Source organism: Mus caroli, unplaced genomic scaffold (genome assembly GCF_978045245.1).
Source record: "Mus caroli unplaced genomic scaffold, Mus_caroli_1 scaffold_5, whole genome shotgun sequence".
In the NCBI taxonomy this organism is placed as follows: Eukaryota; Metazoa; Chordata; class Mammalia; order Rodentia; family Muridae; genus Mus; species Mus caroli.
Genome location: NW_028227260.1, coordinates 14923919 through 14940142, shown reverse-complemented (window position 1 = coordinate 14940142; position 16224 = coordinate 14923919). Strand labels below are relative to the sequence as shown.

Sequence of the window (16224 nt, the reverse complement as noted above, 5' to 3'; positions counted from 1 at the left end):
ATGTTAATAAAAACACCATTCAAGTACCTTAGATTCTTCTTACTGTGTCTCCTGAAGTCTATATTTATGGAAGAAAATAATAGATAATGGGGCTAAGTCTTATATAAACTTTAAATCTCAAAACGTATGGGACAGAGATACAGTTAAAAGGGATGTAATACCAAAATGTAATGATCTGAAATGTGCTGATACTCTGATTTCCTTTCACTAGCTCAAATAGATATAATCAGGCTAAAACTTCACATTTTATTTATCAACTCTTAATAGTAGTCCAGGGAATATGAAATGGAAAAAAAACTGAATATATGATACTTTCTTACCAATATCCTGCAGATATTAGCCACATCCAGTGATATAAATAATGTTTTTGCAAACAAAAACTCTGAGAAAGACTATAATTTATAAACATGTTTAATGTGGTTTTTGCAAATGTTTTATGAGTTAGAGAATAGAACCCAGTCATGTTTGTCACAGTACAATGAGAGTGAGTTAATAAGGATGCTGGCTTAGAATCATTTCTGTCAAATAAGAGGATCCTGGGGGAAAGAAATTACTTTTGACTCAAGCCAAGCAGCAAAGTAAATCCTCTATTTTTTTAAGCAAACTGATGAAGTGACAATTCTAAGAACCAATCCCTAAACATGTACCTTCAGGGATGACCACCCAATTAATTTCATTCTTGCTGACATTTCCCATTGCCTTAGAAACTTCTTAATGCATATTAGTGCAGCTAAAATGGATTCCATGAGAAAAAAAGATGATAAAGGGTATTTATCTCCCAGCCCCACAAAGGAGCAAAATGTTATTCCAAGGCTTTTTTGGAATAATCATGATGTGCTGTTCAAAGTAAACTAGTACAGAGGAGCTACTCCAGCATCCTCCTCAGTTGATTAACTCATGAATTTTCAGACCTAAAAGATGTCAATTAAAGCCCATGGGTTTCATGAAGCTAAAATTCCCTACAATGCTTGAAATGGACCAGATAGATATTTCCTTTAAAAGAAAATTTGAGACATGTCACTTGCCAAGAAATAGGACCTTAAACATTTTTAATATTCTTTTTTCTGAAATAGACACATTGATGAAGTAAGAATCACAAGTATTACATTTATTTTTTAATGTTAAAAGATGTTTCCCAAACGTTGATCAATGAATGTAGTACCTTTATGAAGTAAATACAGACAACACTGTGTATCTACAGCTTGTAGGGAAATGTATCTGTACTTGACATACACAGATTCTTATTATTCCCTAAATGATAAAGTGTACCAACAGTCTCAAGCATTTTCATATTTGGTCTTTCTGGAGGGAGGAATAGTACTTGGGGACCAGCTTTGGGATTCCATAAGACTCACACCATTTCAAGTTAGCTCTCCCTGCTTCCTGTTTAGCGTTTTAGATGTGACCTCTTGCCTCTTGTCTGCTGTGTGGTGGCATATGCAAGGGAGAGATTCCCTCCCGGACCCCTCAAAGCCTTATACAGGCTAGAGAACTGACCCAAGGTCATGAGAATAGGAGAGCCAGTCCTACCCCCTCACTGGCTACAGAACTTTGAACAGTAGCCCATGCACCTCACCTAGGTAGCATATTAGACTCGGCTATGATGGTATAAGTCCAGATAAGCTGGCCCAAGAGCATGAGAGCTGAATAGCTGACCCTGCCCTCTGTGGGCTGCAGCACTGGGCAAGCTAGCCAAGGAAAGTCTCAAGAGCTCATGCTGGTATTGCGAGCCCAGGTGAGCTGACTGACCAACTCAGTTACCTTCTAAATCCAGACCCAAGGCTTTGAGTTGGCCCACCCTAACATCTACCCCATCTATGATTTGCTGAAGCTTGTAAAATGGCCAGTGCTGCAAATCCTAAGCTGTAGAATCACCATGACATAGGCCAACAGGATAGCTGAGTGGAGTTCCTGTGAGGATCCAGTATAGAAAGTGTAAGCAGAAGTCAGAGGCCTCAAACCAAGCCAATGACTCATTGCAATGAACATTTGCAAGTAAAGATGTGTAGACAAAAGGGTATATTGTGTGATGCTCTATAGTTTCTATGACAATATTATTTTCTTGTTATTATTATGTCTTATTTTATTTGGGTGGGGGGAGTCTGCAAGAGTGAAGAGCAGCTACAAAGAAGCAGGGAGATGAGTGAGATTGGGGTGTATGATGTGAAATTCACAAGTAATCAATGGAGTTTTGTTTTTTTTTTTTTTTTTTTTTTTTAAAAAGGAGCTCTCATTTTTTTCTTTAGCCAACATACCTGCTCCTTGCTTTCAGGTTACCCTGTCAGAGTGGACTCTTATCCCTATGTAACCATAAGCCCAAAATAAATCCTTCCTTCTATAAGTAGCGTTAGTCATAGTGTTTTAGCATGGCAATAGAAAAGCAACTAGACAACTAGGTATTTTAAATAAAAATAATTTAACTTATATAGGTAGATGTACACAGATTAAATACAAAGACTGTACCATTTTGTATAAGGCACTTAAGCATCCTCACATTTTGGTATCTCCCAGATGTCCCAGTACCAATGCCTCATGAATGGAGAGGAATACCTGATATTTGTGTTCCACTGACAAATTGGATGGGGGAAATTTTCCCAAGGCATTAATAAAATGTTAAGAATAGCTAAGACCATCAGAATATGACAGCCTATCAATATTTGAGGATAATGTTAAAAATGGCCCATTTAGATATTTTCCCACTAGCAACCTAGACACTCTACATGACCAAATAAATAACATTTTCAAATTGAAGAATTAAGTTGGCAGCATCAATAACATACAGGTGGGCTCAGTTGGTAAAGTACTTGCTTGGTGAGTATGAGTATTTAAGTTTGAATCTCCAGTGCCCATGTGAAAACCCAGGCATGGTGACACATAGCTATAATACCAGTGGTGGGAGAGATAGGAGGATATCAGGGTTTGCTCTTCAGCTCTTCTAGCTGCAACAATGAGCCCCAGGTACAGTAAAATATTCTGTTTCAAAAACTAAGGGAGGAAGGTATGGAGGAAGACTTTATACACCTGCACATATATGTGAAAGCATCTAACACACACACAAAGGATAAGAATTTTTAAAGTTTGAACTATAGGTCCCTTCTGCACAGCATTCAACCTCTCCAACTATTTCTTCCATAGGGTGTAGCCCTCTGAGTCTTACTGTATCTTTCCATCCATGGCTTCTCCCCAGTCTGCCAGATCTAGTCCAGGTCCCATATCCAGTGTCTCACCATTGTCTAGCCACAAGTACCTGTGCAGTAACCAATCTCTAGACTTCCTAAAGGACCTGTCCTATCACATACAGATCCCTTCTGTACCACACCCAAATATACCACATCATTCTACAGGGTCTAATCTGGTAGGTCACTCTGACCTTCCTCATCCATGCATGCTCCCCAACCTACCAGATCTATCCTGAGTCCCATTATCCAGTTCCCCAACCTACCCTGGCTTCAAGTGCCTGTACCACAAATGATGTCTAAGCTCCTGCCAAGACCTTTCTGACCTGTCCCCATAACCCATAGTACATACCATAGTATGTACTATATTCCATACCACAGTAAACATTTTAATCTAGAAAGACATATCTACCCCAACAATTAAAGCTTGAACCAGGACATATATCTTGCACACCAGACTAATACCCTCTGTCTACCCGACATGATTCCATCCAAGCCATTACCAACATCTAGATGAAAATCACACATACATCCTCTCTTCTACCTCAACCTGATCAATCTATAACAGACCCAGAACTAACAAACAGATTCACATGCATATATCTCATTACAAAAATGTCAACAATATGAAAGCTCAAGCCAATATTTTCTCCCTAAAAGATAGCAGTCCTATAGAAATGCTTTCCATTTAGAAATACCCAGATGAACCCTGGGGCACAGAGTTAAAAGAACAATCATAAACTTCATCAAATAATCTAAGGAATTGAAAGAAGGCATAAAAAATAGCTTCAAAGTAATTAGGGAGAAAAAAATAAAGAGAACAAACACCTGAGTGATGCCCAAGCAAGCACAAACTGATGAAAATGATAAAGACAATCTAGAACTTGGAACAATAGAACACTAAAGATGATTCAAAATGAAATAATGATGGAACTGAAAAACTCATAATAATGCATCTAGAAACTTGATGGAATACCTTACTAATAGAATGAATGAAGTATGGAGTATCAGGACTTGAAGATAGAGTAGGATATCTGGAGCAAATAAGCAAGGAATATGAAAAATATTCCTTAAACACAAGAAGGGAACATGCATATAGACATAAATGAGAGAGAAGAATCCCAAGTTACTGGCATAGAACAGACTTGAACAAAAACATAGAAGAAAATTTCCTTAGTCTGAGGAAAGACAAACCCATACAGCTATAAGAAACACATAGAACACAAATAGAGAAGACCTGAAAAGAAAATATCCATAGTGTAGCAAAGTTAAAACACTAAATATACAAAACAAAGCAGTGAGAGAAAAAATAACATATGAAGGAAGCCCCATCAAAATAGCAGTTGATTTTTCAGTGGAAAGTCAGAAGAGCCTGCAGAAATGCATCCCAAGTTCTAAAAGACGATGACAGCAGCCTAGACTAATATGCCCAGCAAAACTATCCATCATAATTGAAGGAGTGAGAAAAATATTCAAGAATATAACAGCCTTAAAATTATATCCAATAAACCAAACTGAAAAAAAAGTACAGAAAACATTATTTTAGACTGAAAAGAGGACTATGCATAGCAAAGATACTGTGGAAAGAAATAAAAGACAACAACTGTTAAAATACAAAGTTCCACTGAGAACACAAAGAACACCAACAATGTGACTGCAATTAACACAAATACTTTAATAAATAACTTTAAATAACAATGGCTTTAGTATTAAAGTTAAAAGACAGAGACTGACTGAGTAAAGAAACAAAATCTAGGGGCTGGTGAGGTGGCTTAACAGTTAAGAGCACTGACTGCTCTTCCAAAGGTCCTGAGTTCAAATCCCAGCCACCACATGGTGGCTCACAACCATCTGTAATGAGATCTGACTTCCTCTTCTGGAGTGTCTGAAGACAGCTACAGTGTACTTACATATAATAATAAATAAATTTTTAGAAAAAAAAAAGAAAGAAACAAAATCTACCTGCTGTCTACAAGAAACACACCTTAGCTTTAAAAACAGGCACTGCTTTCGGGTAAAAGGGTGGATAAAAATACAGCAATCAACTGGAACCAGAAAGCAAAAAAAAGACTTCAAACAAAAACTAATCAGAAGATATAAAAAGGGCCAGCTCATTCTAACCAAGGGAACAGTTAACCAAGAAAACATTACTATTCTAAATATATATGCACCAAATTCAGGGGCATCCAATTTCATTTAAAATTATCTACTACTGGAATTAAAGAAACAGATTAACATCAATCCATTAATGGTAGGTGATTTCAATATCCCACTTTCTCCAATAGGCAAGTCAGCTGAAGAAAAATAAACAGAGAAATATCAGAATCAATTGACATAATACATCAAAATAAGTGTAGTCCCCACCTCTTCCTCATCAAGGAAAGTTCTTTGCAAACAAGGGAGAGCATTTCAGAAAATCACAACTAGTCAAAATGCATAGTTATGCAGCCCAATCACAATGGATACATGAATGAAACACTTCCTTCACCTGAGGCTCAGAGAACACTGAGGAAGACAGGGCAGAAAGATTATGAGAGCCTGATAATCAGAGAGTTTGCTCTGAAACTGTGCCTCCTAGAATATGAGAAGCTAAAGTCTCACCAACATGACTCCCCAAACATGACTTGAACAAGGAAAATCAAGCCATGAGGGCTCAATCTAACACAAATTACTATAGGCAACTAAGGAATGCTAACAGTGGCAGAAATGGTCTTTTTCCAGGGAAGAGCAGACCAGTTCATTATTCAATACCAAATGATAAGCCCTGAGAACCTACATATAAGTAACATATAGACTCAATAGATTATATTTAGAAATATATGTATATTCATAGCTATGTAACAACAATGAAAAAGAGAGAGAGACTATATGAATTTTAAGGACAGAAAGGAAGGGTATATAGGAGGACTTGGAATGAGAAGTGGTGTATTTACATTACAATTTCAAAAAATATTTTTTTTAAATTTTGAACTGTGATGAATAAGATTTAAAAGGGCAGGATGACGTATGTAGGTCTATGACTATTCTACTACATGAACACGGTCATAGAGATATTGAAAATTCTTTGCTGGGCGGGACGTGGTGGTGCACGCGTTTAATCCCAGCACTTGGGAGGCAGAGGCAGAGGCAGGTGGATTTCTGAGTTTGAGACCAACCTGGTCTATAGAGTGAATTTCAGGACAGCCAGGACTACACACGTGAAAGCCTGTCTCGAAAACATCAAAACAAAAAGAAAAAAATCCTTTGCTGAAGTTATCTGCTTTGAGTCATCAGATTTTACAGCCCTAAATCTAGAATGCCTATGAATAATTTAGACTGAGAAAGGAATGGAATAGACAGGCTGAGAAATAACATGATAGGAGCAGAGAAGCAAGGACAGTGGAGCAGATGGCTATAGATGATTATCTGTCATTAGCAAGGGGTTGTAAAACCATCTGTTTATTTTTCATTCGTACTTACTTTTTGAGTAAAATCAGGAATACACAGAAGACTGATTAATCTTTGATACTCTATCCCTTAAAGCTAATAACTTACAAAACAATTGTACCTATGTGTTCCATGGAAGTTTGATAGAGTCAAGATTGTGCACATAAGAGCATTGGGAGGGAATGGTGATATTCTTAGTTTAAGGGAAAAGAAGACACAAGGGTCTAATGTTTCTAGAATCCAGAAGTGGAGTGTTCAAAAGGATTGCAACAAAGAGCACAAGATAGCATATAAACAGCCCATCAAAATCATGGAAATGAGACTATTAGCCAATTTTTAAAAGCTAGCCCACCAAATCAGCTTTTAGGAAATGATAGCATGGCATAGCTGACAATTCCTTTCCACAAGAATCAAGCATAAACCTGAGAAAAATAGTCAACACGCATCCATTTTAGGTCTCTGGCAACTGGCCAAAAGTGAGCAATAAACTGCTAGAATTGGGGAATTAATAGAGCAGAATTTGGTGGACATCTTGCTGGGATTGCTCCTGCCCATCCCAGTACAACAGAAAAATTAACTTTCTTCCAGAAGGAATTAGCTGAAAATGTATCTTTCTCAACTAAACTATAGCAAACTCAATGATAGAAAACAATTAGGGAAAAGTTAGTCAGAAATTTCAAAGGGAGATCCTGAAACTGAAAAGGGCACAATGATAAATAAGTATTCCACACACCCATGGTTGGCTACAACTGCAGGTCTAGTACAAGGGAGAGCACAGAAAGCCCATTGGAAATAAAAGCCAAGGAAGCCAGAGAAGTGGCTGACTTTCAAGGCACTCAAGCTTAAATGCTAGAGCACTCAGTCTGGACTAATTCTTGGCTAAGCATGAACTTGCACACATGGAATAATCACCAGGAAGTAAACCTAAAAACTAAAATAAAGGACTGAAATTGGACACAGGAATCCATAACTACATATGTACGGAAAGACAAATTCTGCAGTGTAAATCCAGAAAAGATCTCAGAAATGTAAATTAGCATCCAGACTTGCTACACTATTTTATCTAAAACATCATTTTTGACAACAAAAATTATACTACAAAAAAGAGAAGGAAAAGGGTTGATAAATGAATTGAAAATTACTTTAAGTTAATCCAGAGAATAGATTTGGGAAAGATTTGAAAGTGGCCATTATATATGTTTCAAAGAATAAAGCTATATTCAAAGAATTATCCATAATGTGGTAACAGTGACTACAAATAACAGGAACTATTTTATAAAAGAAATGCTGTAGTTAAAAGCACAAAAATAGAAATGATCTGATCTAAAGAAGATTTTTAAAGCATTTGAAAAAGTGAGCCATAGCAAAAGCTTTGCAAAATGGGAATACAGAATGTACACCTCTCAGAAAAGACATTATGAGAAGTCAATTAAGAATTGTAAAGCACAGACTGGGTAGATGGTCAATGGAAAAGAGCACTTGCTATTAAAAGTGTAGGACCTGAATTCAAGTCTCTAGTACCTACTTGAAAGCCAGAAATGACTATACACACCAGCAATCCACCATTGAGGAGGAGGAGACAGGTGGAACCCAGAAGTTTATTGGCTATCCAACCTTGCTGAAAAACAAAAGTTAGTGACAAGTTCAATGAAAGACATGTCCCAAAAATAAGTTTGGTGATGGTAGAGGAAAGTATTGGATGTCCTCCTCTGGCCTCCTTCAGAATGTGCAGTCACAAACACCACCACCAGAAACATATACATATGGATGCAACATGCAAAGACACACATAAGATGAAACTCACCACATATTGTAAATAAACTGCTATTATCATCAACAACACTACTAAGAGCATCACCAAGATTTTTTTTCCTAAGGGAAAATACAGTGGCTAAATGGACATGGACTTAAAAGGCTTTAAGGATATTTTCCTATTTGTAGGAAAATTTCCTACAGCAGGTAGGAAAAAGATAAATAAGCTGTAACTGCTACTGATTCAAAATGATACAAATTTCAGTTCTTTGGCATACACTACCTCAATAAGTATCTTATATTTCAGTGGTTCTCAACCTTCCTAATGTTACAACCCTTAAATACAGTGCTTCATGATGTGGTAACCCCAAGCCATAAAATTAATTCATTGCTACTTCATAACTGTAGTTTTGCTACTGTTATCAATCATAATGCAAATAGCTGATTCACAGGATAACTGATGTGTCACCCCTGTGAAAAGGTCATTTGACACCCCCCAAAGGGGCCGAGACACACAAAATGAGAATCATTGTTCTAATTGCTTCTTAATTACATAAATCCATATACGTAGCTACTCATACTTAGTGCTAAAGTATTCATTCTTTAACATCTTCAAATATTCCTACCAGAGTATGAAAATGTAGAGAAGTTTATATAGAAATATTCTCTGTATGTTTACATATAACTACAGCTAGAAATAGCTTCAACACTTGCCTCCTAATGAGCATTCTTCTGATATATGTTGATGCTAAGATTGGGAGGTCTGTAATAGATGGAAGATATGTACCACACAATATCAGAAAAGAGAGCTGGCAATCCATGGTAAAGATTTTGCTAAAACAAAATAACTAGCAAGCTGGCTACCCTGAGTTGAGGAGAACTAAAGAGTTTAATCTAAAGAGATTCCACTTCCCACCAATGTATTTATCTATTTCACTTTTTAAAAATACTCACTCTGTTTTGGGAACAGCTTTTCTTAGCCAGAAGAAATCAGACTGTGCTAAATACTTGCGGGTTTGCAGTACATTGCCAAAGTAGTCCGATTCTGAAAATTTGACCTGCATAAAAAAAAAAAAAAAAAACACACATCATTATTGTTCTAAATGCAGATAAGAGATGGTTTTAAAAATAGACTTCAACCCACTAAGGATCAACCAGAGGAGACGCTATAGCCCTCACAACATCGCTCAGCCATAACTCAAGATTCACAAAGCCATGAAATTTAATCTCAGTGATTTTCTTTTAACATAAAAAGTTCAAAAAGCAATATGATCATTTCTGGATCACAAGGAAGAAAACAAGAAAAGCTTCGGTTATTTACTATGGGTTCCATTTACTTTATAATTGAAAAATCCACATTAAATTTTGCCAAACGTATCTTAGATCCGAAATTTCTTGGCTCACAAGTTCTTGATCCTTTCTAAATTTGTCACATAAGATCCTTCTAATCACATTCAGAGTATACAGCAGAAACCTCATTTAGCTTATAGATGACAATTTAGTCAAAAGTTAAAATCCAATTTACTGTAATTGACATTTGTTTATGAAGGAGAAAAGGGAATTAATTCACAAACCTATTTTCCACCCTAAGTGCAATGGAGTCACCTAAATAATTTAATTATTAACAAGATTTATCTATTGACACTAAGAAAGGATCTGATTACCAAAAAGCAAAATTACATAGGCAAATCACAGATTATAGACTGCATGGGACTAAGGAAATGAGGACTCACAACAATGTTGTATACTAAGATAATAGGTTATTTAGTTAGAGTTTTTTTCCTGAAACAAAAGTAACAAACAATTTCAATTCTTCTGTATTCCATCCAAAACTAGTACTACTTCACCTATGTATTCTATTGATGTTTGTATTGTGGTAAAAGCAATAGTTTGCAGTGATCTTGAAAGCTTTGCTTCTAAAATCTTATTGGCATAATAAATTTAAAAGTGAAATAGACACATAACCACCATTAATAAGAAAAACATCTGAGTAAGTAAACAACCAAGAATAAATTCCTTTTTTTTAAGTGCTCACTATTTTTATTCAGCTATAATAATCGCACAACAGAGAATACCCAAGATACAAGATACAATTTGCAAAACACATGAAACTCAAGAACAAAGAACAAAGTGTGGGCACTTTGCCCCTTCCTAGAATTGGGAACAAAACACCCATGGAAGGAGTTACAGAGACAAAGTTTGGAGCTGAGACACAAGGATGGACCATCTAGATATTGCCATATCCAGGGATCCATCCCATAATCAGCCTCCAAACACTGACACCATTGCATACACAAGCAAGATTTTGCTGAAAGGACCCAGATAGAGCTGTCTCTTGTGAGACTATGCCGGGGACTAGCAAACACAGAAGTGGATGCTCACAGTCAGCTATTGGATGGATCACAGGGCCTCCAATGGAGGAGCTAGAGAAAGCACCCAAGGAGCTGAAGGGGTCTGCAACCCTATAGGTGGAACAACAATATGAACTAACCAGTACCCCAAAGCTTGTGTCTCTAGCTCCATATGTATCAGAAGATGGCCTAGTCGTCCATCATTGGGAAGAGAGGCCCCTTGGTATTGCAAACTTTATATGCCTCAGTGCAGGGGAACGCTAGGGCCAAGAAGTGGGAGTGAGTGGGTAGGGGATTGGGATATGGGGGACTTTTGGAATAGCATTTGAAATGTAAATGAAGAAAATACCTAATTTTAAAAAAATGTTTAAGCAAATAAAAAAAATAATAATAATAATTGCACAACAGAGTAGGTTTCACTGGCATTATCTTACATGTATATAAGGAACGTTGATCATATTTTCTCACCCTATTATCTATCTACACTTATTTCTCTCCTATTCCTACTGGTCCTTTTCCTACTCCATGTTCTCTCCCACTTCTGCTATATTTTTCCTTCCCACTAATAAGAAAAAGTATGTCATATTTGTCTTCCCAAACCCTTAACATTCTGTTCTCTAGATCCTCTTCCTTAGAACTTACCCCTCTAATGAACACCTACTGTTTAGTGATAATAATAAAAAAAAAAGGCTACAGAGAGGCTGGATTTCAGAAAAAAATACTATGTGAAAATGTGTATTTTTAATTTTTTATTGAAAATTTCATACAGGTATATAATACATCCTGGTCATATCAATGTCTTACTCCCTCCCTTCAGCTCCCCCAACTACTTTGATGCTGTTTCCCATCTTCCTTCCAACTTTATTTATTCTTTTCTTTACAACACACTAAGTCCAATAAATGTTTCCCATATATATATATATATATATATATATATATATATATATATATATATATATATATGGGGTATCCATTGAGAGTATCATTTTTAACTAGAAAGAATGCTGATTATGAACCATTCTTTTTTGTTTAGTTAGATTTGGTGGGTTGGTTGGTTGGTTGGTGTTTCTTTGTTTTTATGTTTTTAGAACATGATTTTAATATTTTCAACTGTTAATATTCAAAAACCAGAATAGTTATTTTAAGATATAGTTCGTTGTTATGTCTCCCTTTTCATTTCTGATTTTATTAATTTGGATACTGTCTCTGTTTCCTCTGGTTAGTCTGGCTAAGGGTTTATCTATCTTGTTGATTTTCTCAAAGAACCAGCTCCTGGTTTGATTGATTCTTTGTATAGTTCTTTTTGTTTCTATTTGGTTAATTTCAGCCCTGGGTTTGATTATTTCCTGCCATCTACTCCTCTTGGGTGAATTTGCTTCCTTTTGTTCTAGAGCTTCTAGGTGTACTGTCAGGCTGCTAGTATATGCTATCTCCAGCTTCTTTTTGGAGGCACTCAGAGCTACGAGTTTTCTTCTTACCATTGCTTTCATTGTATCCCATAAGTTTGGGTCTAATGTGTCTTCATTTTCATTAAATTCTAAAAAGCCTTTAACTTTTTCTTTATTTCTTCTTTGACCAAGTTATCATTGAGTAGAGCATTGTTCAGCTTCTATGTGTATATGTGCTTTCCTTTTTTGTTGTTGTTGGCATTTAAGACCAGCCTTAGTCTGTGATGATCTGATAGGATGCATGGGATTATTTCAATCTTCTTGTATCTGTTGTGACCTGTTTTGTGTCCAATTATATGGTCAGTTTTGGAGAAGGTACCATGAGGTGCTGAGAAGAAGGCATATTCTTTTGTTTTAGGATGAAATGTTCTATAAATGTCTGTTAGATCCATTTGGTTCATAAATTCTGTTAGTTTCATTGTGTCTCTGTTTAGTTTCTGTTTCCACAATCTGTCCATTGCTGAGAGTGGAGCATTGAAGTCTCCCACTATTATTGTATGGGGTACGATGTGTGGTTTCAGCTTTGGTAAAGTTTCTTTTATGAATGTGTGTTCCCATGCATTTGGAGCATAGATGTTCAGAATTGAGAGTTCATCGTGGTAGATTTTTTCCTTTTATGAGTATGAAGTGTCCTTCCTTATCCTTTTTGACAACTTTTGTTCAAAAGTTGCTTTTATTCGATATTAGAATGGCTACTCGAGCTTGATGCTTGGGACCATTTGCTTGGAAAATTATTTTCCAGTCCTTTACTCTGAGGTATTTGTGTCTTTGGCCCTGAGGTGGGTTTCCTGTATGCATCAAAAAATTGGGTCCTGTTTACGTATCCAGTCTATTAGTCTGTCTTTTTTTTGGGGGGGGGATTGAGTTCACTGATGTTGAGGTATTAAGGAAAAGTGATTGCTACATCCTGTTGTTTTTGTTGTTAGAGGTGGAATTATCTCTTTGTGTGGCTATCTTCTTTTGGGTTTGTTAAAAGATTACTTTCTTGCTTTTTTTCTAGGATGTAGTTCCCCTCCTTGTGTTGGTGTTTTCCATCTATTATCCTTTGTAGGGATGGATTTCTGAAAAGATATTGTGTAAATTTGGTTTTGTCATGGAATACTTTGGTTTCTCCATCTATAGTAATTAAGAGTTTTGTTGGGTATAGTAACCTGGGTTGGCATTTGTGTTCTCTTAGGGTCTGTATGACATCTGCCCAGGATCTTCTGGCTTTCATAGTCTCTGGTGAGAAGTCTGATGTAATTCTGATAGGTCTGCCTTTATATATTGCTTGACCTTTTTTCCTTACTGCTTTTAATACTTTCTTTGTTTTGAGCATTTGGTGTTTTGATTATTATGTGATGGGATGGATTTCTTTTCTGGTCCAATCTATTTAGAGTTCTGTAGGCTTCTTGTATGCTCATGGGAATCTCTTTAGATTAGAGAAGGTTTCTTCAATAATTTTGTTGAAGATATTTACTGTCCCTTTAAGTTGGGAATCTTTGCCTTCTTCTATACCTATTATCCTTAGGTTTCACCTTCTCATTAAGTCCTAGATTTCCTGAATGTTTTGAATTAGGAGCTTTTTGCTTTTTGCATTTTCTTTGACTGTTGTGTCAATGTTTTCTATGATATTTTCTGCACCTGAGATTCTCTCTTCTATCTCTTGTATTCTGTTGGTGATGCTTGTATCTATGGCTCCTTATCTCTTTCCTAGGTTTTCTAATTCCAGGGTTGTCTCCCTTTGTGACTTCTTTATTGTCCCTAGTTCCATTTGTAGATCATGGATGGTTTTATTCATTTCCTTCTCCTGTCTGATTGTTTCCTGGAATTCTTTAATGGATTTTTGTGTTTCCTCTTTAAGGGCTTCTAGCTGTTTACCTGTGTTCTCCTATATTTATTTAAGTGAGTTATTTGTGTCCTTCTTAAAGTCCTCTATCATCATCATGAGAAGTGATTTTTAGACCCGAATCTTGTTTGTCCAGTGTGATGGTGTATCCAGGATTTGCTATGGTGGGAGAATTGGGTTCTGATGATGCCACGTAACCTTGGTTTCTGTTGCTTATGTTCTTATACTTGCCACCGGCCATCTGATTATCTCTAGTGCTACCTTACCTCACTATATCTGACTGTAGCTTTTCCTTCCTGTTATCCTGGTTGTGTCAGAACTCCTCAGAGTTCAGCTGTCTCTGTGATTCTGGAATTCTGGGATCCTGAGATCTTGGGTGTTTCACAGCTCCTGGGAGTCAAGCTGCATCTGAGACCCTGAGATCCTGGTGTGACCAAACTTCTGTGATCCTGTGATCCTGTGTCTGTTAGAGCACCTGGGAGAAGAGCTTCCTCTGGGTGTTGTGGGAATGGCTGCGAAGTTAGTGCAGTTCCTTCCCAGACTGGAAGGAACCTGTGCCACTGGTCAGGTGGAGTTCCTTGGTGCCTGTGATTCACTGGTCCCAGTTACTCCCTGGTGTTGGGGCAGGTGTTGTGTCCTCTTCACATCTGATCCTATGATCCTGGGATTGTTAGAGAGCCTAGGAGTGGAGCACCTCTGGCTGCTCTGATCCTATGGTTGGTTTTTCAAGATAGGGTTTCTTTGTGTAACTCTGTCTATTCTGGAATTCATTCTGTAGACAAGAATGGTCTTGAACTCAGTGATTTGCCTCCCTCTACCTCCTGGGTGTTGGGATTAAAGGCATGTGCCACCACTGCCATGTGTTCAATTCCCATTCTTTAAAACACTGAAAAATAAAACATCCTAGGCTACTCATGAAAAAAAAAAAAACTTAACTGAATCTAAATCTCACAAGTAATTTCTTACTAGTGATCTTTTTTGATAACTTTAAACCACAGTTTTTATTTCTTTGTATGTGTATGTATGTGCACCTCAGTATGTAGATATATGTGTATACCATATGCATGCATATCCCACAGAGGGCATCAGATCTCTTGGTACTGGAGTTACTGGTGAATATAAGCCACCTAAAGTAGGTGCTAAGAACCAAATCTAGGTCCTCTTCAAGAACAGCAAATACTCTCAACTGCTCAGCCAATACTGTAGTCCTTCTTAAAGTAAAAAAAAATGAAATACAGCCACTCAATATGTATGAAACCCATAGACATTGATTGATATATATATATATATATATATTCAATATGATGATTAGAGACTTAATAGGTAACCTGGTTGTTGTCCAAAGCCTAACTCACATTTATCTGATCCCAAATATAGAGCAGATATTGTGTCTCAGAAGAAATATTTTCTTAATAAGTGTTCTAGATAGGATTTTACTTCTGTGAGCAGACACCATGACCAAGGCAACTCTTATAAAGAACAACATTTCATTGGGACTGTCTTACAGATTGAGAAGTTCAATCAATTATCATCAAGGCAGGGAGCATGGAAACACCCAGGCAGGCATGGTGCAGGAGGACCTGAGAGTCCTACATCTTCATCTGAAGGCTGCTAGGAGAAGACTGACTTCCAGTGAGCTAAAATGTGAGTCTTAAAGCCCATGCCCACAGTGACATGCTTACTCCAACAAGGTCTCACCTCTTAATAGTGCCACTCCCTGGGCCATGCATATAGAAATCATCACAATGAGTCATGTTAATCTTTACAGAGGGCAAGGCAAAAATATTGAGCCAGGGATAAAACAGCTGAATACACACTGAGAATGGAGGAAATGAAAAAATACAAACTGACAATAGAGCCATTCTGCTTGACCAAAATATTTAAGGCAGTGACTTCAAATTGTCGCTTCTTAAAACTACTTAGACTAGGGAGACAGGGCTGATGAATAAATCACAGCATGGTTGCATAATAGAAAGCAGTACAGAGCACTTCCGGTCAGCGCCAACCCCGAGACAACTTGGGCATGAACCCAGCAGACGGTCCCTTGGTCCCCAGAGGACTCTCCATGCTGCAGGCGGCCTAGCAAGCCCAGGATCTTAGGATCACTGGTGAGTTTAATTCAACATCTGTTCCAAAACAATCACAACCGGCCTGTGCCAGCAGGAGCAGGGACTTAGGAAACCCACCAGACCAGGGGCTCGGTTCCCTTCAGTTCGGTGCTGGTATAGCTTGGTTTCGAACAC

The 16224-nt window shown here is 37.2% G+C and overlaps 1 protein-coding gene across 1 annotated transcript in view; it reads right to left on the bottom strand.

Annotated features, from left to right (window-relative positions):
• Phex (phosphate regulating endopeptidase X-linked) overlaps positions 1–16224 on the bottom strand; it is a 300129-nt gene that overhangs the window by 57661 nt on the left and 226244 nt on the right. Inside the window, exon 14 of the mRNA XM_021152917.2 lies at positions 9309–9412. Within this exon, the coding sequence (XP_021008576.1) occupies positions 9309–9412 (104 nt within the window). The remainder of the gene's footprint in view (positions 1–9308; positions 9413–16224) is intronic.